This window comes from Pelodiscus sinensis, chromosome 1, assembly GCF_049634645.1.
Source record: "Pelodiscus sinensis isolate JC-2024 chromosome 1, ASM4963464v1, whole genome shotgun sequence".
Lineage (NCBI taxonomy): Eukaryota > Metazoa > Chordata > Testudines > Trionychidae > Pelodiscus > Pelodiscus sinensis.
This window is the reverse complement of record NC_134711.1, coordinates 129189291-129212264: the sequence shown is the minus strand read 5'-3', so window position 1 is coordinate 129212264 and position 22974 is coordinate 129189291. Positions and strand designations below refer to the sequence as shown.

Genomic DNA, 22974 nt, shown 5'->3' with positions numbered 1-22974 from the left:
GAAGACTTTAAATGTGGATCCAAACTTCATGAATTGGGATTCTCTCTACTGTTGAGGACTGACAGAATGACATCTATATGGCTGAAGAAAGTCACGTGTAACCTCCTTTACATTTTATACTCTTTCTGTACTTAAAATGTATTCTGTGCTTAAAATATATTTTGCTCAGCATGTGACTGTGTGCCTCTTATTTACAGGAATGGCTATCGCTCAACTATGTTCTTATGCTTCATATGCACTCCTATAATTTCCAGGAATATCATATGTTTCAGTTATTACAGAGACCTTTCCAAAATAACAAGAAGAATTCTAGTGGGTCAACAATGATGATCCAATTAATATAAATGAATGCTGTAAAACAAAGGTAATTACATGTCTTTCATATTATTCCTTTCACAGCAAGCTCGAAAACCATATGATGTACGTGATGTAATTGAACAATACTCTCAAGGACACCTTAATATGATGGTTCGCATAAAAGAACTTCAAAGAAGGTATGTCCTGTCTCTCTAATGAGATATTTGATTTCTCTGGTGCCGGCTGGCTTTAAAAGACGTGTGTATTTAATGAGCATCAATTGTCAAAAATTGCAAGATGGAAGTATGATATCAGCAAGGTTGACATAATGTGTTTTTAACCCATTGATGACCAAAGTTCAAAAATAATATCAAAGCCCTACCCAAAACATCAAAAAAGGAAGGAAAGACATTGAGGTAAGTACTATGAAATTTAGGACGTAGGCCGGGCATTTCAGACTAGTTCTCACAAAAGAAAAAAATTCTTGCAGTAACAACTTTCCTTTCTATCTCCTCTGTGTGACTTGCAATAGCTAGGAGAAGTCATTATTTCATTTGTGCTTGCCTATATATCTGAAACTCTTCTTCCCCCCTCGTCTCCCACAATCACCCCCCTCTCTTGCTTTTTTTTCTTTCACATACATTCTCAACTGTTGAATCAGTTATATGAAATTTTGCCTTAAAAATGTATTTCTGGATTTCAGCATGAGACTGGCTTTTTTTGTCTTTGTAGAGCACTCACGAGTAATTAAGGACACCAGAGCCACATCTTCCATAGGCAGAATTCCTACGGAGCAAGACTGGGTTCACTTTTTCAAAATAAAATGATTTTTAAAAAATCTGTCTCTGTGTGAGTGAGAAACAAATATCATTAAGGCATTTTATTTGGATATTCATAGTTTCTGGATTCACTACAATATGGGTCTAAATTATTTTAGCTATAAAAAGAAAACAGAAGAAATAAGTAAAATATCAGCGTCTATGGAAACCACAGTAACAATGCAGCTTTATCCCAACAAATAACTTTACTTGAGGGGCCAGACTGCTGACTGTATGTAAATCCAGAAAGTCATGCAAGACCAGCATTCTCACTTGCCTTGCTGTTGGTTTAAACCTACTGTACTTTTGCATGTAAAATATGCATGTGTACTATTCCAAGCCGCAGACAATAAGTTGTTTGATAATTCTGCTGCTGGCAAACTAAAATGATTCTGTTTTCTTTTCAGGCTGGATCATTCCTTAGGGAAGCCTGGCCTGTTTCTTCCAGGTATGATGGTTATTTTTTTTAATAACATGAATGGCTCCATCATTCAGTATAAATAGCTGATGGTAGACTAATGTAGACCAATCACACAGTCAATTGTTGGATGCCGTTAATAGGCCCAGTACAGCTGCAGAAAGATTGTTACCTGGCATTCATGTAGGGCTGTAGGGCTGCTGGGATTCAACAAAAATTGACTACAGCTGTTAAAAACGTGCATCAGGACAGAGGAGCCTGAATACATCTCTTGTAATAAGGTTTGCCATACCAAAGAGCTTTCTAAACTATTTATGGCTGGATTGGATATATGTTGTTTACATTTTACAAGGTCTTTTCCTTTTTGAAAGATTCAGTGGGTTTGGATTTAGGATCAAAACTTTCAAAAGCACCTAAGTCCTATTTTACAAAGTGACTTTAGGCGCTCAGAAGCATCAGTCTCATTAGAGGTCAATGGGATGTAGGATTCTGAGTGTCTGAGTTACTTTTGGAAATGTTATTTAAGCTCCACATTGCTTAGCTGTTTTTGAACAAAAATTATCCATATACTGTATAGTTAAAATGAAAAATAATATAGGAACCCGCAATATCTCTCAAAATGAAAGGAAGTAAGTCTAACCACTGCAGGGAAGCTGCAGCAAACTGAAATACACAGTATGCTCTTCTGCCTCATTATTGTTTGGGCTGTAGTGGGGGAATCAGCCAGTTTGCACATATTTATGTATGTTTGCACCCTCAGTTTATATATTTCCATTGTGCAGTTTCTGAAAAAAATGTGAGACTTCAGGATTTGTGGATGTTGGTTTTTTTTACTTGGGGTTAAATATTACCAGATTAGAGTTCTAATTTGTATTACTTGAACATAGTGTTGTAGACAACTGAAATACATTTTATGAGACAGCTTTTTGTATCTATGCCAGAGTGTGAAAGAGACATTAGAATGTAAAGGGTATAACTGTAAGGTAACATTCTAAGGACTTTGTGAAGTTGGAACTCTCCATCCATGCTTCATTAAGCATCAGATCCCACATAAGAGGCTGTTAAAGGTTAGTCCTTAAACCTTCACTCCTTCAGGCTATTTTGTCTATTTGGATGATCTCAAATAGCTCTAGGGATTTAAACAAGTGTTGAAATAAAACCATTTGAAGCCAGCCTTGCCCCCATGGCTGTCTGGGAGCTGATGGGAAAATACTATTTTAGAAGCAAAGAATTTTCAGGGGAACGGTGGGGCCTGCAGCCCGTTTGTTTGCAGCCTGTGGTGCGATTTGGGTTTACACAGAGCTCAGCGTGCAGCCTGCAGGTGGGAACGAAAACAAAAAAGTAGTCAATATAACGGTCTTCTGTTGATATGCATTTTAGTAGTTAAATTCCTGCACTGTCATTGCTCATTAAAAGTGCTGTCATATGGGTGGAAATCTGGTAAATATTGCATTGTATTATTATCAGCAGAACTGACTTAAATGGCGTGTTGTGTAGTCTTGCCTTAATCTTTGTATTTCTGCCATCAGTGTGAAATAATCTATTTGTATATATTTGCATATATATTTGCATATATATGCAGCCACACTTAAGTTGTAGCCCTCAGCATGTGCTGTGAGTATCATTGTCGCCCCAGGGCTTCCAAAATTGAGTAGCCCTGTTTTATAGGGACGTGAGTAGCCCTATTTTATAGGGACATTTCTGCCCCATCACTTTAACAAAGTCCCCTGCTTATCCCCTGCTCATCCTTTCTTGGAACAGCCTTGGTGCTGAACAGCTGCTCTGATACAACATTCTCAGAAGTAACCACATTTCAAAGGGAAAGCCACTTGTCAAAGCCTGTCAGTTCTACAAAGTTATGCCACTTGCAGACAACCATGACAGTCCTCTTGGAGGTGGATCTTCCATTTGCAAAATCTCATTATCTAGTGTATGGATTTGCAAGACCAAGAGCGGAAATGATCTCATCCACATCTTACTTCATGTGAACCCTTTCTAAGTTTAAGAATGATGGGTAGGTCCAACTAAACAGTTCCAGATTTCACCCAACTCATTCTGTGGGTGAAAATTAAAACCAAGAGTGGTTTGAGTTTTAACCCTATTTTATTCAACAATGTTCTGGTAAATTCAGCTACAGCGGAGGGGAACCTTTTTTGGGTCTGGGGCCACAGACAAATTAATTGGTGGCCGCACAAAGTGAGAAGCAGAAAAAAAAACCTGTCTGATGTGGCCCTCAACTGAGAAGGAGAAAGACCCTCCCCACATTTGCCTCGCACACCAGAGCCTGGGGGGCCAAGCCTAGTAGATTTTGTGTGCTCCAATAGGGCAGCAAGGGGGCTGAAGTGCCAGTGCAGGCTCCTCAATTCTGAGGAGGACCCTGAACATCAGAGGCTGGATCCAGGCAAGCCGGGGTCCACATGTGGGCCCCGGGCCTGAGGTTCCCCACCCCTGAGCTAAAGGGTTGTAGCTTGGCCCATTTCTGGACATCTGAGTTCTCTGGATATTTCTTGGCGTGGCTGGCCAGTCTTACATTAAAAAGGAAAGTGTTAAACCGCATGCATGCTTCACAAGCGCAGATGTTTTTGAGATGCACCCTCATCCACAGTATAGGTGTATTCGTCAGTTGGTTGGATTTGGGAAGTCTCAACTGTCAAGGATGAGAGAGAAATGCAGAGAAAATCGATTCACTGTAAAGAAAAATACAAAAAGAATGTTGCCTTCCCAGTGACTTCTTGCTGGTTTCTTATTAACTTCACTCCAAGACTCTTTAGATCTGATCTAAAGCTCAAAGAAGTCAATGGAAATGTTTCTATTGACCTCAAACCCCATTTGAATCTTTGTGGTCAATACTGAGAACACTATAGATGGTGTGATGCTTACTGTAGATCCAGCTTTAGATCAGCTTTTAAGCTGTTTAACAAGCAGTTTTAAACTTCATACTTCTAATGTCACATACAGGAATGATGGATGCAAACTAACAGAATATACACATTCAGGGGATCACGGGCTCTTGGATGATAGGTGACTTGACCTGTTTTGCATAAGCATATTCAAGTTATGCATATGTAAGACTGACAGGGATCTGGGACCAGTACATGAGCCTCTAGAGCTTGAGCTAAAAGCCAGCTGGCTCTCAGCTAAGGCTGCACAGGAAACTCATTTTTCTCTCTCTCTAAGGCTCTGTCTACACTACAAAGGATTTTTTCAGAAAAATGGCCATTTTCCCAAAAACTCTTCATTTACGTCCACACTACAATTGTGTTCTTTCGAAAAAAATTGAAAGCACTCCCTGGGCCACGAGGAGCTGATGAGGCAGCATGTGGGCATCCTGAGCAACATGCAACAGCCCCTGATGCAGAAGATCTGGGAAAACGCAGATTGGTGGACATGCATGTGGGACCAGTTTGTGTGGCAGGGCGATAACATATGTGCCATCATGCACAACATGATGTCATTGCTCCTGCCTACCACCCTCCTGCCCTCCCTGCTATACCCATTCTCCCTCCCCTGCCCCCCAAGTGATGCCTCTGCTCCCTCCCTAAGCAATGCCCATGCCCCATCCCCAAGTGATGCCCATGCCCCTCCCCCTGCCATCCCTGACCTGACTCCAAACCCCTGTGATCCCAGGACCCACCCAACCCCAACTTTGACAAGGTCCCTGCACCCAAGGTGGGACATCCAACTGCCCCCCAGGACACTCTCAGCCCTGAGTCCCTCTCCAGGTTAGGAGTCTCCCTCTCCCTCCAGGTTAGGAGTTCCCCTCCTAGTTTTATTTTTTGAAAGACAAATACAAAGTTTATTGTGTTGAAATCAAAACAGTTGTGTTTATTGAGAGGTCAGGAAAGGGGCAAAGAGGGGTGTTGTAGTGGGAAAGAGATAATGGAGTAAGCCAGAGGCCCCTAGTGGGGAGGCTCTGGGGAGAGTTACTGGGGTCTTGGAGAGAAACTCACCCTCAGGGTCTCCTGGATGCACACCCAGCTGTCTGTGGCTGCTCGAAAGGTCTCCCCTCATGGCTGGTGTCCGCCCCCCATCCCAGGAGGAAGGCCTCCCCCTTCCTCTCCACAATGTTATGGAGGACACAAGATGCCAATACCACCTCAGGGATGATGTGTTCCCCCACATCCAGGTGGGACAGGAGGCACCTGACATGTGCCGTGAGGCGACCGAAGGTGCACTTGACCTGAATCCTGGGCTCGGTTCAGATGGGCATTAAATTGGTCCCTGCTGGGGTCCAAGTGGCCAGTATAAGTCTTCATAAGCCCCAGCAGCAGGGGATAAGCCGCGTCTCCCACGATGCACAATGGCATTTGCACGTCCCCAACCGCAAAGTCACGCTGGGGGAAGAATGTGCCCACCTTCAGCTTCCTGTAGAGGCTGGAGTTGTGAAATACATGGGTGTCATGTGCCCTGCCCGACCACCTGACAAAAATGTCAGTGCTTAACCATGGTGGTCGACCAGGGTCTGCAGCACCATCGAGAAGTAGTCCTTCTGGTTGATATACTGTATGGGGTGGCGAGCTTCCAGGCAGCGATTGTGACCCGCTTCTCTAGGGGAATGGCAGGCCTCAGGTGGCTGTCACATCTCCGGAAGGCTGGGGTGAGCCAGGCACACAGCTCCTGAAAGGTGGCCTTCTGCGTGTGGAAGTTTTGGAGCCACTGTGGATTGTCCCACTGCTCCATGACCAGGTAGTCCTACAAGTCAGAACTGGTGTCCAGCCTCCCAAAACACCTCTCTATTGTAGTGTGCACACAGGGAGAGGGTCTCCAGAATGAGCTCTGAGTCAAGCTCATGCAGGACCAGGAATGCAGCCTGCAGAAACTGCAGCATGGCCGTGTGGAGCCATCGCATGCCCAGGGGCAACTCCGGCTCTATGGTGCAGAGGAAAAAGCTGGGCAACCAAAGCAGGCACTGCAAGAGCTTTGCTGTCCTCAAAGAGGTAGGCAAGCAGGCAGAAGAAGCAGAGAAACGGCTGTCCGGGGGTCCCATTAAATGCATGTCTCAGCTAGCCTTAGGCAACAGCACTCAGAAGCAACTGGTGACCTAAAGCCCTGGCTGAATTGGTTCCGGGTGGCCTTATATGCGAGAGAGTGTCCACACTGATTGGAGGCTTTGGCAGTGTGGACGCTCTCTTTCGGAAGAAGTTTTTTCGGAAGATCTCTTCCAGAAAAGCTTCTTCCAAAAGAATCCTACAGTCTGGACAGATCCTGAGTGGTCTAAGTGCTGCTACATGGGACAGAGAACCACACCCAGAAAGTATGTGGGTTACACATAGTCATATTCAAAAATGTATTTCCATTAAAATATGGGGGTGAAGTGTCACAGTCAAATTTTCAAAAGTGCCTAAGTCCCATTTTCAAAGTGAAATTGGATGCGTAGTAATATTTACTAAACAAAACTGTCAAGCCCCCATGAGATGCTACAAATAGTAAAATAGTAACAAGCAGCCTTTGGCACACAATGAAGTTCAGTGGTTTTGAATGCAACTTCAGAGAATTCCCAAGTCCACTGAGGAGTGCAGGAGAAGAATAATGCCATAAAAAATTCCATGTTTGGGTTCAGGTAAATATCCCAAGGGTTGGTGCTTTATTGGATCCTCCTGTATGTGTGCAACACAGCTGGATATCTCACCAGAAACAGGCTTTCTTGTGAGATTTTTGGCACTTCTTTTTGCTTTTGCATGGACTTAGCAAGAGTTTCTTATTTCATGTCATTCTGTTTCCAGCCTGTACCTGCAAGTGGGGAAGAAGAATCTTCCAGAAACTTAATAAATGTGTTCAGATCAATTGGGCTTTTAAAATGGGTTAATATATGGGAATGTGGGCATCAGTATTTTTTTAAAGTACTGTTTTACCCTATGCTTGATACAGATGAGGAAGGTGAAAAAAAGAAATCTGCCAGGACGGTTAAAAAAAGCCTTCTAAGCAGACTTCATTTTAAATTGATAAAGACTGTTCTCTATCTTGCCTCTGAATTTGCTTTTCATTTCGGAGTGAAATTAGTTTCCTTGAGGAAACTATAGCTATGCACCACTTAAATCCCGTTTTCAGAGCTTGGTGGGAGTCTGTGTACCGCTAATCTTGGCCCTCCCCACACATGGTCAAATTTCACCCCCTTTAAACAGTCACTAAGGATACTTCCGTATTTCATATTAAATTAGTTTCATAATTATTTTATAAACATTGTTATGACTTCGTGGCCAAGTACTCGCCTCTGCACATTCTGGAGAAGGTGCAGAAATACAGTGCAGCTATGAAACAAAATCCAGTATACTTCTCTGCTGCCTCTCACTTGAAGGGGTCAAGACTACTTAAATTATGTCCCAATTGTTCTCATCACCAAGCTCTAGATAACTTTTTCATCTATTATATTAGAAATCCCAGGCACAAAAGAATAATTATTTGCAGTATCAGAACCTAACTATGCACCCAGAAGACTTAAATAACTTTCAAGAAGACAGAAAAGTGTGGTATTTTCTACTACCCATTTCACTCCCAGTGATCTTCAGGCCTGTGCTGTGCTTCATATATTTTCCTGAATTTTTAGGTGCCTTTTTTTCTGTCTGAGCTATTCTAAGGTCACCAAGCTCAAATACTCTATTCTCTATCTTCAGAAAAATACTTCAACATAGATTTTGGGGGAAAGCTATAACACACAGTCATTTGAGATGTGCTAAAAATTGAGGGAGATCTCTTGCCCTGTAAAAATGTAACAGATCAATTCTAGCTCAAATAATTTTCAGGAATTTTAGCAGGAGTCCACTTACTTAGATACTACCCATAATTATTTTTTCTTGCTAATAAAAGAAACAAACCTGGTTTAATATTATTGTACATTGTGTTCTGATGTGATATGGCTTAGTAGAAAACTAAAACAGTTATCTCCTATTTTGCATGTTCTTTTTCTCTTCCTTACAACATATGTTTCAAAGGTGTTTGAGTGATTTTTATCTGCTCAGTATTTTGGCGAACAACTTCAGATTTCTTGTCCTGCTTGCAATTAGTGGAAGCTCTGACTGGTTTGCGCTTCTAAAAGTCAGGAGCAAGGCATCTCAAGTTGTGCACTAAAACATGACAGTACCTCAGATTAGCAAACATTTCTGGAAATGTTAACTTACATTTGTTTTTGAAGCAAGTATTGTATGTATGGTAGAGAGGCAGGAAGGCCACATCAAGAGACAGCAATTTATAATGATAAAGTTTTCAGATGGACTGGATGACTCCTTAAAACATATTCTCTGTCAACCTGATAGTGCAGGATGCTTCCATTATACATCTACCAGTGTTTTAGTTTAAATGTAAATAGCATAAGTGATAGGCATCTGTCATATTTCTGGGAAGATTATACCACTCTCTGATACTGACTAGCATTGGGAAGTATTTCCTGATATTTAGCATAATTTTTCCTTATGTAATTTCATGCCATTATACCTAATTATACTCCTGTCTTCATAATGATAACACCCTCTCCCTTTTTGCATGTGTTTATACACTTCATATATATATTTGTAGACGATCAATATCTTGGGTGTTCAATATAGCCATATATCACAAAAAAATGCAAGAACCAACCCAATGTTACAAGAATGCTACTTAGTTACAAAGTGAAAAAACACAAAAGTTAGGAATTTTTGGATTTTCGGTTGTCAGTCCAACCTTTTCCTACTGTATACAAAGACAAGTCATTTAGTATGCAGAAGTCTTCAGAGGGGTAGCCATGTTAGTCTGTAACTTCAAAAAACATTTAAAAAGTAGTATGCAGAAGAAGGAATGGGGAGATGCAGTACTGTATTTTGAAAAGACTGTAAAAACATGACTGAAATGGAAAAGATTAGAACAGTGTTATTTGAGCTAGTGCCCATTCTTCTGCCACAAAGCTTCCCAGACTGACTACACACCCAGTTTACTTTTCTGAAAAGGCTGCAGCATTTATTGGAAGGCAACACTTATAAATTACAGCTGAATACCTAACTAAATGGAAGCTTACCAGAAGCAGGAAAGATTGCAGACTTCTGTGACATATATAGCATGCATGTCAATAAAGTGAAAGCCATGCCACAGCTGACTGAGCATTGCATGACATGTCTTTCACCTCACTTGAAAGGAATGCCACATGCCCCAAAATAGCTGCAGTCCAATCATTTGCCTAATCAGCTCCTGTTTTCTAGTTTTTTCTCCTATATAGTGTACCAAAGTTGTTAAAGAGAGAGATATTAACTGGGTAGCTTGTACATATATGAGCTTGTTAGGAAATTATTTTCCCAGGAAAATATTCAACACATTTTGTAATTAATTTTGATCAAAAGTTTTCTTCAGATTTTTTGGAGATTTGCAAAAAAAAAAAAAAAAAAAACAACCCCTGACAAAATATTTTTGTGAGATTTCAGCAAGTAAAAACTGGAAAAATGGGCTCAACACCCACCAAAAATTATGTTAATTGCCAAAATCTGTGAGATTTTTTTTCAATTAAAATCCAAAATCTGTTGTTGACATAAAATTCCTGTTTCAACAGAAGACTCTCTTCCATCCAAAAACAGGTTTTGAGGGAAAATTTTCGACCATCTCTATGTGCAAGGGAACTCTAAACCCTGAGTTCCCTTCTGAAAGTTAGAAATGAACGTAACATCTCTGCCTCTGGATTTCATCTGGTCTGAAAGCTGTGTGAAATTTTCTTATCGTCTGTTGACTTGTGCCTCTGAAGATGGTCATGTGCAATTCTACCATAAAGCAATTACTATGTAAAAATGATTAAAAAATGGAATCTTGCCTACCTGTGATGGGTAGATAGTTAAGATTTGAGATTATAGAGCTTTGATCTCCCCTCTTCTATTCAATTGCACCCTCAAGAGATTGCGACGCGCAGAATTACAAAACATATATATTTGTCCTAAGACACATGTTGGGGGAATGTTGGGATTCTACGTACTTGCAATTTATGTACATGCAGCTGTGTACCTATCAAACCTTCACATTATTCCACTTTTGATAGAGGTGAGCCAAACCAGGATCCTTGAATCTGTTTCTTCAAATTTCAGAGGTTTATGAGTCCTTAAACTAATGAATTGTCCAAATAGTACTAATCTCTGGTTCAACCAAGCCATTCTGGCCACAGAATGCCTCCAAACATCTAGTCCAGCCCTCTGAGCTGAGATAAAAATAAATATGCCTAGCTAGGGAGTCCATTTGTCCAGTCTTATGTTCATGGGGAACTATCCTTATCCGATATTGACTTACCACTTTGCCTTGTGATAAGGCAAGGCAAGAAGTGTCTGTGGATGCAGGAGGGTGGGAGCAGGGATGGGGATGGAGCAGCACTTCTCTGTGGAGTGAAGCAGGTGGAGGAGGGCTCAGGCAGGTTGGGGAAAAGATGTCCTGTATTCTTGGGGGGCTGCCAGTGGTCACTGTAGATTTAGCCAATCCAGAACAGATGTTGGATTCATTTGATGTTTTTACCCACCATGAATATTTTTTGCAGCTCATAATATAATATTTATTATTTCTGATCGTCTGGGACTATAGCGCTTAGAGGTTCCAGCCACGATTTGTGGCCCCATTGTGCTGGATACTGTACAAACACAAGAGACAAGCCCTGCTTAGAACAGTTTCCACTTTTAGCAGCCAATCCTTCAATTCAGGATCAAGACTTTAATAGGCTAGATAGAAAAATGTTGGAAGGGAAATGGGAGGTAAAAAGAAGTATAATGACTTGCCTCATGTCATACAGCAGGTCAGCTGGAAATAGAAGTCAGGTCTCCAGAATTCTTTTCTGCTAGATTATACTGCTTCTCACCTTTATAAATGTGAAAATATATTATTTGTTCCTATACAAAAATATGTATGACTGTATAGTTATGCACATATGTTGTGTAAGTGGTACATATAGACACATGTACACCAGTCCCTCTTTCACTCATACCATCTATGAAATAATAATTACTTGTTGAACTCATATTGCCAATATCACCCCCCAGATTTTTACTAGGTTGTATTTTGCTTTAAATCCCATTAAATATACTTCTTAGTTTCTGCTTATTCTTTGTCTAATGAATGTCACAATTTTTTTTCTTTTAGAAAAAGGGGTAGACAAAGGATACTATACTGTAGGAGCCAGACTGATCCGGTTAGAGGATAAGGTAAGTGTATGAAAGGTTGTTTTTTTTTCCTCTGGCTAATGATATCTGATCTACAGGGCTACAAGATAATATCTTTGTGTGATTTACTTTAAAACTATGGAGCACCATAATAAAGAAAAATATCCTAATTTTGTAAGGGATTTGACAAAGTTACAGACATATTTTGTTAGGATTTTTAACCATTTAACTGACATGCAAACTTGATTTTTGATTTCAAGATATTTTCATGTTAAAAGCAAGTCAAATAAGTCTGATAGTGACAAGGTGTCTGTCAGACCCAAATTAGTATATTAAAGATACTAGAGGGGCCATTATCAGAACCATTTGTAAATAGCAACAGTTGATATCTCACTTTTATCATAGCAGACATTCTCCACTCCAGCTCATTTTAACATTTGAGACAAAATCTATCTGTAATCAAGGATATCCATTGGTGTATCTCCCTCAAGTTTTTAATGCAGGTGTTTTTTTAAAACTATGTAAGGGGGGAGCACTTTAATGACTGTTCTTGATAAATCACAGTGTCTCTAACAAAAATTAAAAGTCAAAATGATACAAAGATGAATTACCACCACCACCTACTTTGAAAAAACGTTATCATAGCAACATAGACATATATAATGCTGTGATCTTGGAGAACTGATTTACTTAGACTTTTAGCTTCTTGGACTGAGATGTTTTGGTTCATAGTAATAATCTAAATTAGGAGCAAAAGATCCGATATATAGTAGGTCAGGAAATATATAATATATAAAGGATATCTATGACAATACTGCTGTTGGTTTGTGTGAGAAACAATTCCAAATGTTGAAAAATCTATTGCCTTACTAAATCAGTAGTTTTATGCTTCTGACTCCTCTGTGTTATGAAGAAAAGAAATCAGTGTGTTATTTCTACTTCTGCTGCTGGTACAGCCCCATGGCTTTTTTGGTAATGACTTCAGAATTTTTCATTTGAGTTTCTCAGCAGCAGCTGGCTGGAAGAAGTGGAATAGTGTACCAGATGGAATACTTTTGGAAAGTTCTCCCAGGCAATAACAGGCTGTACTGAATAACCAGAACTACAGACTTTGTCCTTAAAGCTTAAGAAAAACCAAATTCTAGCAGTTTCCTAAAGCCTTTTATTGTCATCCACGTTGTCTCAACATAAAAAAGCTAAGTCGGTAAAATAATGAGGGGTTTACTTTATCATTTAAAATGTCCATCATAAGCATGTATTGCCTATTTAGTGCACAGATTTATTTTGGAACCTATTTTGCAGGGTTCTTGGATCAGCATCTACACTAGCTGAAAAATCCATGATAAAGCCTAATTAACACTGATTATATATAAATATGTTTTAAATATTACTGTTGCAAGCTCATTTTCCATTGGGGTTTGGGCAAGCCCTAACTGCCTTTCCTATTGATTGATTCTAAAACAGCGTTATCACTTTCCACATGTTATATTGGAACTCCTTTTTCTATCTCTATGTCTATTTTCTCCAGAACCATGAAGGGAATAAAATCATATGAAGATAATTTATTAGATGAAACTGCAAAATGCATGCAGTGTGTCCAGCAATCCTTATGTTCTCAGCACAAACACAAATGCAAAATAAAGGCAAGCAGTGAAGTCTGTCTGCCCCACAATGAAAGCCAAATTGTTTGCTTTTTTCAGTATAATTTCCATTTAGTTAGCCATGACTTCAGTCCTGTATAAGGAATGTAACTATGGTATGCAAAAAGAGAGACAGACAGACACACATTCTGTGAGCTGGGTTTTTTTTTTTTTTAATGAGTGTGTATCTTTGCATCATTTTTGCCCACTAGGCTGAAATATATGTTTACGTAATAACACAAAGTTGGGCTTCCCAGATATCAATGCTTTAATGGGCCAGTAGAAACTACCTCAGCCTGATGTCAAACTGTTTCCCATCAAATGTTCTCTCATATCACACCAACTGTCATTTTAAATGCTTTGTCCTATGGTAAATTCTGTGTTCCCAAACTTGAAACAATTGGGAACCAGAAAGGGTAAGGTAGGTCTTCACTCTCTGAGCAGAATAAATGGAGCGGGGGCCTGGCTGACATGAGGCTCTAGCTGGTAATGAAAAATGATGTGTTCCTTCAAACTAGGAAAGTTTTGGGATGAATCCCATCCACTGGCGAATTGGTTTGAACCTGCAGTCACCCGAGGCAGACATGGCAGCCTCCCAATTCAGTGACAAATCTGATCAAATGGCATACTTTTCGACAAAGCCTAATTGGTTTAGATTGATTTAAAAAAAAGCAGCTATAGATTATTTTTTTAGCCAATTAAAATTTTGTATCAGTAAGCAGTTAACATGTTTCTGCTCTGAACTGATCTTTCCCACCAGCATTTTCTAATGCATTGCTTTTACCTTTATGTACAAAAGGGAATTATGCTTAATTCACCCATTCAGAGTGGTGTGCATTGTTCTACGTAGAGCCATAGCAATTGTTTATAATGTTTCGGAGAGAAACTGTTTTTGTTGTTGAGGATGGACTTTAGTCTCAAGGTTTTTTTATTGTATTATTGACACAATTTAGGACACACGGGAGTGCAAGAAGCTTTCCACAATCCCCAAAATAACTATTTATTTTTCTTTAACATGAACAGCATTGTCTGTAGCCTCAGGTTTGATCACTGATGTAATCTTACAATAATAAAAATGAGATAAGAGCAGGTTTGTGCAGGATGGAGTAGCATGTGAGTTTACCACAAAAGAGTGCTAATGTCTGCTTGCATAGCTTAGTTTGAAACATTCAAAGACTGGTGGGAGAGGGATAAGACACAGAGTGGCAGTTTCTAGCCAATATTTTAAAAACCTTTTGGCAACTTTAGTGCTATGTAATGCTTTACTCCTTCATTAGCATGGTATGTTGCGTGGTGTAAGTTTTCCCAGAATGTTTTTCAACCTGCTCTTCCCTGAGTCAGTCATATTTTGTTCTGGTCAGCATAAAAACCCTTGCAGTGCTTTTTCATAACAACACAGAGATATTTAGAACAAGAAACGGGGCTTCTTTCCCAGTGATATGTGCCATTTGGCCGACCTTTCCTTCAGTTCAATGGCAAGGTTTAATTTTAAATTGTGGCATATAGCCATTGACAGAGTCTTTTGAAATGCATTAGAAGAGAGATCGTTTCCATGATGATGTTCTAGAGCTGGCATTAGATTCTCTTTAAAATTGTAAACTAATGCCTCTCTATGATGAAATGAGTAGTATGTCTTTTTTCACAAAAAAATAGAACCAAAAATCTCGATGTACTGTGTCAACCTGTCCAGCAATCTATGAATAAAAGCCGGAGAGAAAAGAACCAACAAATGAAAGGTTAAAAGGGACAGCTGTGTTGTCTTTGAAAAAGAAATCTATTATGTATTTTTATAATTACACGTCAGTCTTCTTTATGTGGTATTTACAGTTATGATTTACATCCACATTACCATAACTATTTCCATACTTGCAGACATCACGTGATAATAGAAAGAGCCAAAACCAGCCATTTGGTAGCATTTAAAAAATGCTGAAATGCTCAGGGAAAGCAGGACAGTAAAGCTAAACCCATCTGAGCTTTATTCATCTGCGTAATGTGAGCCAGAACAAAAACTTGGTCCAAAATAAACAAATGAGGAGGTTAGATTGTGGTGGTAAACTCTCTCTTTACCAATTTAAACAATAATTCTAAGCTTTGGAGTGAAATGATGAGCTAGGAGCAGAGCGGTTTCTATGCATCCTCCTTTTGGATAACAATAGTGAGATTGATGTTCAGTGAATCTGACTCCAGCTGTAATTACATCAAGACTCATTAAATAGTCGTCATCACATTATTTATTATGGTGGCGCCTGCAAACATCACCATAGTTAAAGAGCTGTCAGTGTTTCAATTGTAAACCCTTAAGTTGTGGTGCTGGGGAAAGGGCATAATTCACCTGTTTAAAAAAAAAAATCAAGTCTGAAAGTTAGTGTGCAATGAGTTGATTTAAAAATCTGTTTGTGAGGGTTCAAGAATACACTTAAAATAAACCCACCAAATAAGTATGCCAAGGTAAGATTTTGGGCAGGGACACTTGCGGAGTTTAGGTTGTGGTGGGTTTTTGTGTTTGTTGGCGATGATATGGTAGGGGAAAGGGGTTGCACTCCTGTTGCTTAAATATTGTCACATTTGAGGATGAAACTTTTTCAACTGGTTTGTAATGTGACATTTGCTTTTTGGTGTTGCAAAGAAACCAAAATAATGGAAAATGTTAGGATGATGATGACGACAATGACGTGTGTGTCCACACTTAGGCTATGTCTACACTACAGAGATAAATTGGAAAAAGAAATGCAATCTGTGGTTCGCAAATTGCGTATCTTTTTCCGATTTACTTCCGAAAGAGGCTTTTCCAAAATTTGGCCCATTTATACGGGGCCACATTTAAGAAAAAAAAAACTTTTTCAGTACATCCCTTCTTCCTCATAAAACAAGGTTTACATGGATGCCAACAAAATGTGTTAATCCAGAGTAAATCTATTGACAGTCCTCATAGCATGAAGGAATTGGACTATTACTTTTAAACTTGTTCCAAATTTGAAAAAGAAATTAGCCAAATTTTGCTCTTGTTTACTTTAGTGGAGTTATTCTGGATTTACACAGGTGTAAATTTAATACAAGGATATAAGCCTAAGAAAAGACGGTTCACATTTCTGCCCTCACTCTCTATTGAACCACACTGAATTAACTGGGATTGCACAGGATAGAGGCAAAGACAGGATGACGCCCCAGAAGTTCATTATTATGGCTGACCAGAATTCTGTTTTATCAGCACCCTACACAAGTATTGCTGGCCCCTGGATGGTGTGCATGAATTGGTTTTCCACACGTGCTGTAGTTCTTAAACCCCACAGGATAGGTTAAGGATAGAACTTTAACCTGAGCTCTGGCTCATGCTGATTTACTAACCTAGATCCTCATCAGTATTAAATGTGCCGGGGTGGCAGCTTAACCTTATTTGGGATAGCTCAAAAAGGTGATTGTCAATGCTTTGGGAACATTCACTGATAAATTTTGCCCAAAGTTAATTCTGAAAATACTGTGCATAAGATTAAGACACCAGAATTTTTTAACTCATTTTTTTGACTCCTGAGATTGCTATACACTATGTAGGGCATGAAGTCTGTCTAGTTCCTTTAGGAGAATTTTGTTAGTTTGAAACTTTTTGATCAAGAAAAGTTTTGCTGTTTTTATACACTCAATGGATTCATTAGAATAAATATCACTTTATGAAACTAGTGTAAATCTAGGATAATCCTGTATTGACTTCAGATAATTTAATTCATATTTATAATAATGTAACAAATAAGAATTTGTCCCAGATTAGCCAGTAAACAAGTTTAGAGATCAATGTTAAGCTGCCTGTAAAACATTTTTGATCCTGAATGAATGTTTGAAAGCAGGGTCAAGGGAAAGAGTTTGTTTTGATAAATACTTTCAAGTAAAAAGAAGGGATATAGATACATAATATTTTAGAGTCTACAGTTGAACTAATAAGACTTGAAGTTTCTGTTGAGGAACCTATTTATGGATCACTGTGAGGTATCCTTTTTACATCAAAGTCATTTGAATCACTATGAAGAGTCCTCTCAAAATAAACATCAAAGTGGGAAGCACGTGAGGTTTTTCTGAGTTTTGTCATGAAAACAGGATAGGCATGGAACGTTCACTGCTAGTTTTGAGACTCATGGGCCTGGTCCAAAGCAAGTCAGTGGAAGCCTTTCCCTGGGATTTGGATCAGGCCCCATTTTTTTTCAAATACAGAGTGAAAGGGAGGGTTTGACTTTGTGAATAGTTCTAAGAACTGCATTAGAGCACCATAGATCACATTTTAAATAAGAGTCCTATCAGTGAGCATGCAGACCATTGTGTCTGTTCCCCTGGAGCTGTATTGTCTGTTCATTAAGGTCCAGGCATAATTAGTTTGATCCTGTTTACCACAGGCTCAAAGACTGCTGTGATTAGACAGATATGATCTGATTGCTTTTCTGCTATCTTCACTTCTTCGCTGAAATTCTTTCTTTCTTTCTTTCTTTCTTTCTTTCTTTCTTTCTTTCTTTCTTTCTTTCTTTCTTTCTTTCTTTCTTTCTTTCTTTCTTTCTTTCTTTCTTTCTTTCTTTCTTTCTTTCTTTCTTTCTAAAAACCTATTAATTTTGCTTGTGATGTCCTGTGGCATAAGAGGAGCTTGTGCAGTATGCACTTGCTTTGCTCTTCAAACTGTTAGCTGAACAGGCGGTACCTATGTAAGTAAGGTAGACATACCTTTCATGTAGTGGAAATCACTGGCATACCTGCAGAAGATATGCTGTCATTGACAAAATTACACAAAATTACTGTAAACATTGTGAAAAAGAGAAATAATTCAATGGTTTTAGAGCTGTTTATAAATAATGGAGCCCTGAGGGAATGGAATCTTTCCTGTACAAAATTGGTCTAGGCTATCTAATCCAAATCAATGGGGTTGAACTGATTAAACTAAGAGGGAGCCTACTCCGCCGCTGATTAGCTTGGGAGAAATTTTCAAACTCTGAATTCATCCTATTTCAATATAATTTTTGAGCAAATCTGATGCCTTTGAAAGTGAGACTTTAAATACATCATAATGCAACATAAAATTCAGGCTTAGGCACCCCCACCAAATGATCATTGCAATCTGACAGTTCAATGGGAAACTGCCTGATCATGCTGTTTGTTCCAAAGGTCTAGCCTATTTGACAACCAATGGCCTTGTACTGTGTAGATGAAGTAATCGCTTCTAAAAACGTGCCAGCTGGATGGCCTAGTGTTTAAGATACAGTATGAAGTACTGAACTAGCATCCTCCTGTTTGCTTTGCAGACCTGTAGCCCTTCATTAAAACACACCTTCTGGAACAAACTGGTGGTTAGAGCTATGGCATTTCCTAAAACCTACCATTGAAAATGCTGCAAGTCCGATAGTGTTTTCTCTTTTGACAATGTGTGCACAAAAATAAGACCTTGGAAATAACATCAAAATGGACTGGTTTTAATGGAAGTGAACAGGATTGTATAATCCATTTTGTTTTGTATTCTTTTATATTTAAAGTCTCATTTTCAAAGACAGAAAAAGTAGATTTTCTAAAAGATCCCAAGAAAAATAAGGGCTGATTCAGGGACAGTGTTTTCTACTTAATTTTTTTAAAGACAAGGTTAAATATCTCATCAGATCTCTCAGTCCCAGAGCCTTCCTGGGTCAGAATCTGGCAGGTAGTCTGCACATCTCTTTAGAGGTAAAAAGTACAGTGTGTAAATTCTCAGAAAGTTTTCACCAGTCTGTGTTTTTCATAGGGTACGTTTACACTACAACGTTAATTCAAACTAACTTAGTTCGAATTAGTTAATTCGAACTAAGCTAATTCGAACTAACGGATCCGGACTAAAAAACTAGTTTGAATTAGCGTTTTGCTAATTTGAACTAGCATGTCCACATTAAGTGGACCCTGAACCAGGCTTAAGGATGGCCGGAAGCAGTGCCGGCAGGGCATCAGAGGAGGACTTAGAACGTGGAGATGCTGTCTCAGGCTAGCCGAGGGCTGTGCTTAAAGGGTCCCGACCCCCACCTCGGACAGACAGTTCTTAGGGGTGCCCCGCTTGCAAAGCAGTCCTGGCTTGGAGTGCCTGAACTACCCACACTGGGCACATCACAGCACTCGGCCATCAGACCGGCTGCACTTGCCGCAGGATGCCATCTGGGGAGACGGGGCAATTGGGGGGCTGCAGGAGATGTTAGTTCAAACTAACTACGGATGTTAGTTCGAACTAACTTTCATAGGCGCTACACTAGCGCTCCGTTAGTTCGAATTTAATTTGAACTAACGGAGCGCTTAGTTCGAACTTGGTAAACCTCATTTTACGAGGATTAAGCCTAGTTCGAACTAGCTAGTTCGAATTAAGGGGTGTGTAGCCCCTTAATTCGAACTAGTGGGAGGCTAGCCCTCCCCAGGTTTCCCTGGTGGCCACTCTGGCCAACACCAGGGAAACTCTTCTGCCCCCCCTCCCGGCCCCTGACCTCTTAAAGGGGCACGGGCTGGCTACGGTGCCCGTGCCAGGTGCAAGCCTGCCAGCACCCAGCCAGCAGACCCTGCACCTGGCACGGATTGAGCCACCCACCCGATGCCCCCCAGCCCTCCCCCTCTTCCCGGGACCAGACTGGTGGCTCCCGGGAGCTTGCCCGGGACCGCAAGAGGAGGGCACCCGCCTGGGCTAGTGCAGACATCGTGGACCTTGCCCACGATCTCCGCACTAGGCACAGGAAAGTGGTCGTCTAGGGCAGGAGAGCTGCCAGCCTGGCCACCCAGGAGCAGGTGTGCAAGAGAATCAAGGGGGTCCAGTGAGACCCCCGACCCTGAGCCCTGAGCTTACAATGGCCGTCCTGGGTCAGACCAAAGGTCCATCTATCCCAGTAGCATGTCTGCCAACAGCAGCCAACACTAGGGACCCTGGAGGGGATGGACCAAAGACAGTGACCAAGCCATTTGTCTCGTGCCATCCCTCTCCAGCCTTCCACAAACCTTGGGCAGGGACACCACTTCTACCCCCTGGCTAATACCATTCCATGGACCCAGCCTCCATGACTTGATCTCACTTCCCTTTAAACTCTGTTCTAGTTCTAGCCTTCACAGCCTCCTGCAGCAAGGAGTTCCATAGGTTGACTCTTTGCTTTGTGAAGAACAACTTTCTGTTACTAGTTTGAATCCTGCTACCCATTCCTTTCCTTTGGTGTCCTCTAGTCCTTCTTTATGGGAACTAATGAAGAACTTTTCTGTATGCACCCTCTCCACCCAACTCCTGCTTTTAGAGACCTCTATCCTGTCCCCCCTCCGTCTCCTCTTTTCTAAGCTGAAAAGTCCCAGTCTCTTCATATGGGACCTGTTCCCAACCCCTGATCATTATAGTTGCCCTCCCCTCTCCCACCCTCTCTCTTCCCCTCTCCCACCTCCTTTTCCCAGTCTCCCCCAGTTTTGTTCAATAAAGACAGATTCCATTTTGGAAGACACGTTTTCTTTATTTTGTACATCAAGAAGAGGGGCTAGGGAAGGGTAAGTGGAAGGAGGTGAGGGAGGAATGGGGCACGAGCCCCCGATGGGGAGAACTGGGCTGGCTCTGCGGGCTTCTGGGGGTGGAAGCTCTCCTGCAGCCCCCCAATTGTCCCTTCTCCCCAGATGGCAGCCTGCGGCAAGTGCAGCTGGTCTGATGGCCGAGTGCTGTGATGTGCCCAGTGTGGGTAGTCCAGGCACTCCAAGCCAGGACTGGTTTGCAAGCAGGGCACCCGTGAGAACTGTCTGTCCGGGGTGGGGGTCGGGACCCTTTAAGCACAGCCCTCGGCTAGCCTGAGACAGCATCTCCATGCTCTAAGTCCTCCTCTGATGCCCTGCCGGCACTGCTTCCGGCCATCCTTAAGCCCGGTTCAGGGTCCACTTAATGTGGACATGCTAAATGCTAATTCGAACTAGTTTTTTAGTCTGGATCCGTTAGTTCGAATTAGCTTAGTTTGAATTAACGTTGTAGTGTAGACATACCCTGAATGACACTGATGGAGTTTATAGCAAGTCATGCCATGTCCTCTCCAATACCAGTAAACTGTAGCTCACAGTCTGGTCAGTGAGATAGCGTGGGTGTGGAGGAGCATGAACACATGTAGAAGTGGGTATAATAAGGTGAAAATGCGCTGACCTTTGAAAAGGAATAAGCAAAATTTCTGTCCTTCTGATCCAAAGTATAAATATGGCAACTTGCAGGCAGAGGTGTGCACTATGCGGCCCACAGGCTGGATGCAGTTCACCAGGGTTAGCACCTGGCAGGCCGCCAGCACTTTATTTACCTTTGTGTCATCAGGTATGGCCACTTGCAGCTTCTGTTGTTCCTGGATTGCCATTCCCGGTCAATGGGAACTGCAGGATGCAGTGTCCTGGTCCATACCACTTGGCACAACCCCCATTGGCCTAATTTGTGAACATAATTACCTTGGTAACGTGCAAATTGGATATCTGTGGTAAAAATCATGGCTAACAGTCCATTTGTGCATGACATTACTTGATTTGTATGCAGTTCCTCTGTGTGAGCTCGAAAGCTCTCTCTCCGATAGAAGTTGGTCCAGTAAAAGATATTACCTCACCCACTGTGACTCTGTATTTACCTCACCTCCTTTTCTCTCTAATTACCGATTTGCACATGCAGTTTTAGTAATTGTGTACATGAATTACATGTGCAATTATGTGTATATTTTTTCATGTAGTTCTGGATTCTGCTGTCTGCTTTTTATGTCTCTGTGCTCTTCATTCATGTATAATTTGGAGATTATACCTACCACACAAGGTATTTTGAGATTCTGTTCTTTAATATCTATAAAATGCTTTCAGATTGTGAGATAAAAAACACTAAAGAAAATGCAGAATAGTACTAGCAGTTATTTTTATGATGATGATGATTATTGTTAAGCACACCCTGGTGATGAGCACTGTTTTCTAAACACTTTTTATTCTGACTTAAGTATAGACTGTAAATATCAGTAACGATAATTGTTTAGATGTTGGGAGCAGCATTTATTTCCAAACTCTGTAACAGGATGTCACACAAGGTATAGAGAATGAGTCCTATTGAAGTTTTGCCTGAGTTTAGGATTGCAGTAACAATCCCATGTCCCCTTTACATCCAACAATATCTAGCATCTAGTGGAAGACATACTGTATTGTGACAGGAATCACTGCTAATCTAATAGGCTATGTCTACACTGCAGGCTTTTTGCTCAAGAACTGTTTTGCACAAGAGTTCTTGCGCAAAAATACTTGCACAAGAGCGTGTTCACGCAGCCACCTACTTTTGTGCAAGAGATGTGCTTTTGTGCGACAGCATCCATGGCAGTGTGGATGCTGTCTTGCACAAGAAACCCCTGTTGCCCGTCCACACTGCCTTCTTGCACAAGAGCTCTTGGGCAAGAGGGCTTATTCCTCATGGGGAGAGGAATAACTCTTGCGCAAGAAGCCCTCTTTTCTGACACTTTACTGTAAATTTACTTGCACAAGAATGCGCGTGCAGTGTAGACACCCTGCAAGTTTTTGCACAAGAACGGCCCTTCTTGCACAAAAAGCCTGCAGTGTAGATGTACGCTTACAGTCTTGGATTACATCTACACTGCCATTTTTTTGTGGCAGAAGATATGCAAATCAAACTGTCATTTGCATATCTTCTGCCGATCCTTTTTGCAGAAGAGGTTTTGCCGCTAAACCTCTAAACCTGTAAGCCTCATTTTTTGAGG

General features: G+C 40.8%; 1 protein-coding gene across 1 annotated transcript in view; it reads left to right on the top strand.

Annotated features, from left to right (window-relative positions):
- The window catches only part of LOC102453877 (potassium voltage-gated channel subfamily KQT member 1-like), a 723768-nt gene that overhangs the window by 430757 nt on the left and 270037 nt on the right, over window positions 1-22974 (top strand). Inside the window, exons 14-16 of the mRNA XM_075901205.1 lie at window positions 400-494; window positions 1523-1563; window positions 11602-11663. Coding sequence (XP_075757320.1) covers window positions 400-494; window positions 1523-1563; window positions 11602-11663 — 198 coding nt within the window. The remainder of the gene's footprint in view (window positions 1-399; window positions 495-1522; window positions 1564-11601; window positions 11664-22974) is intronic.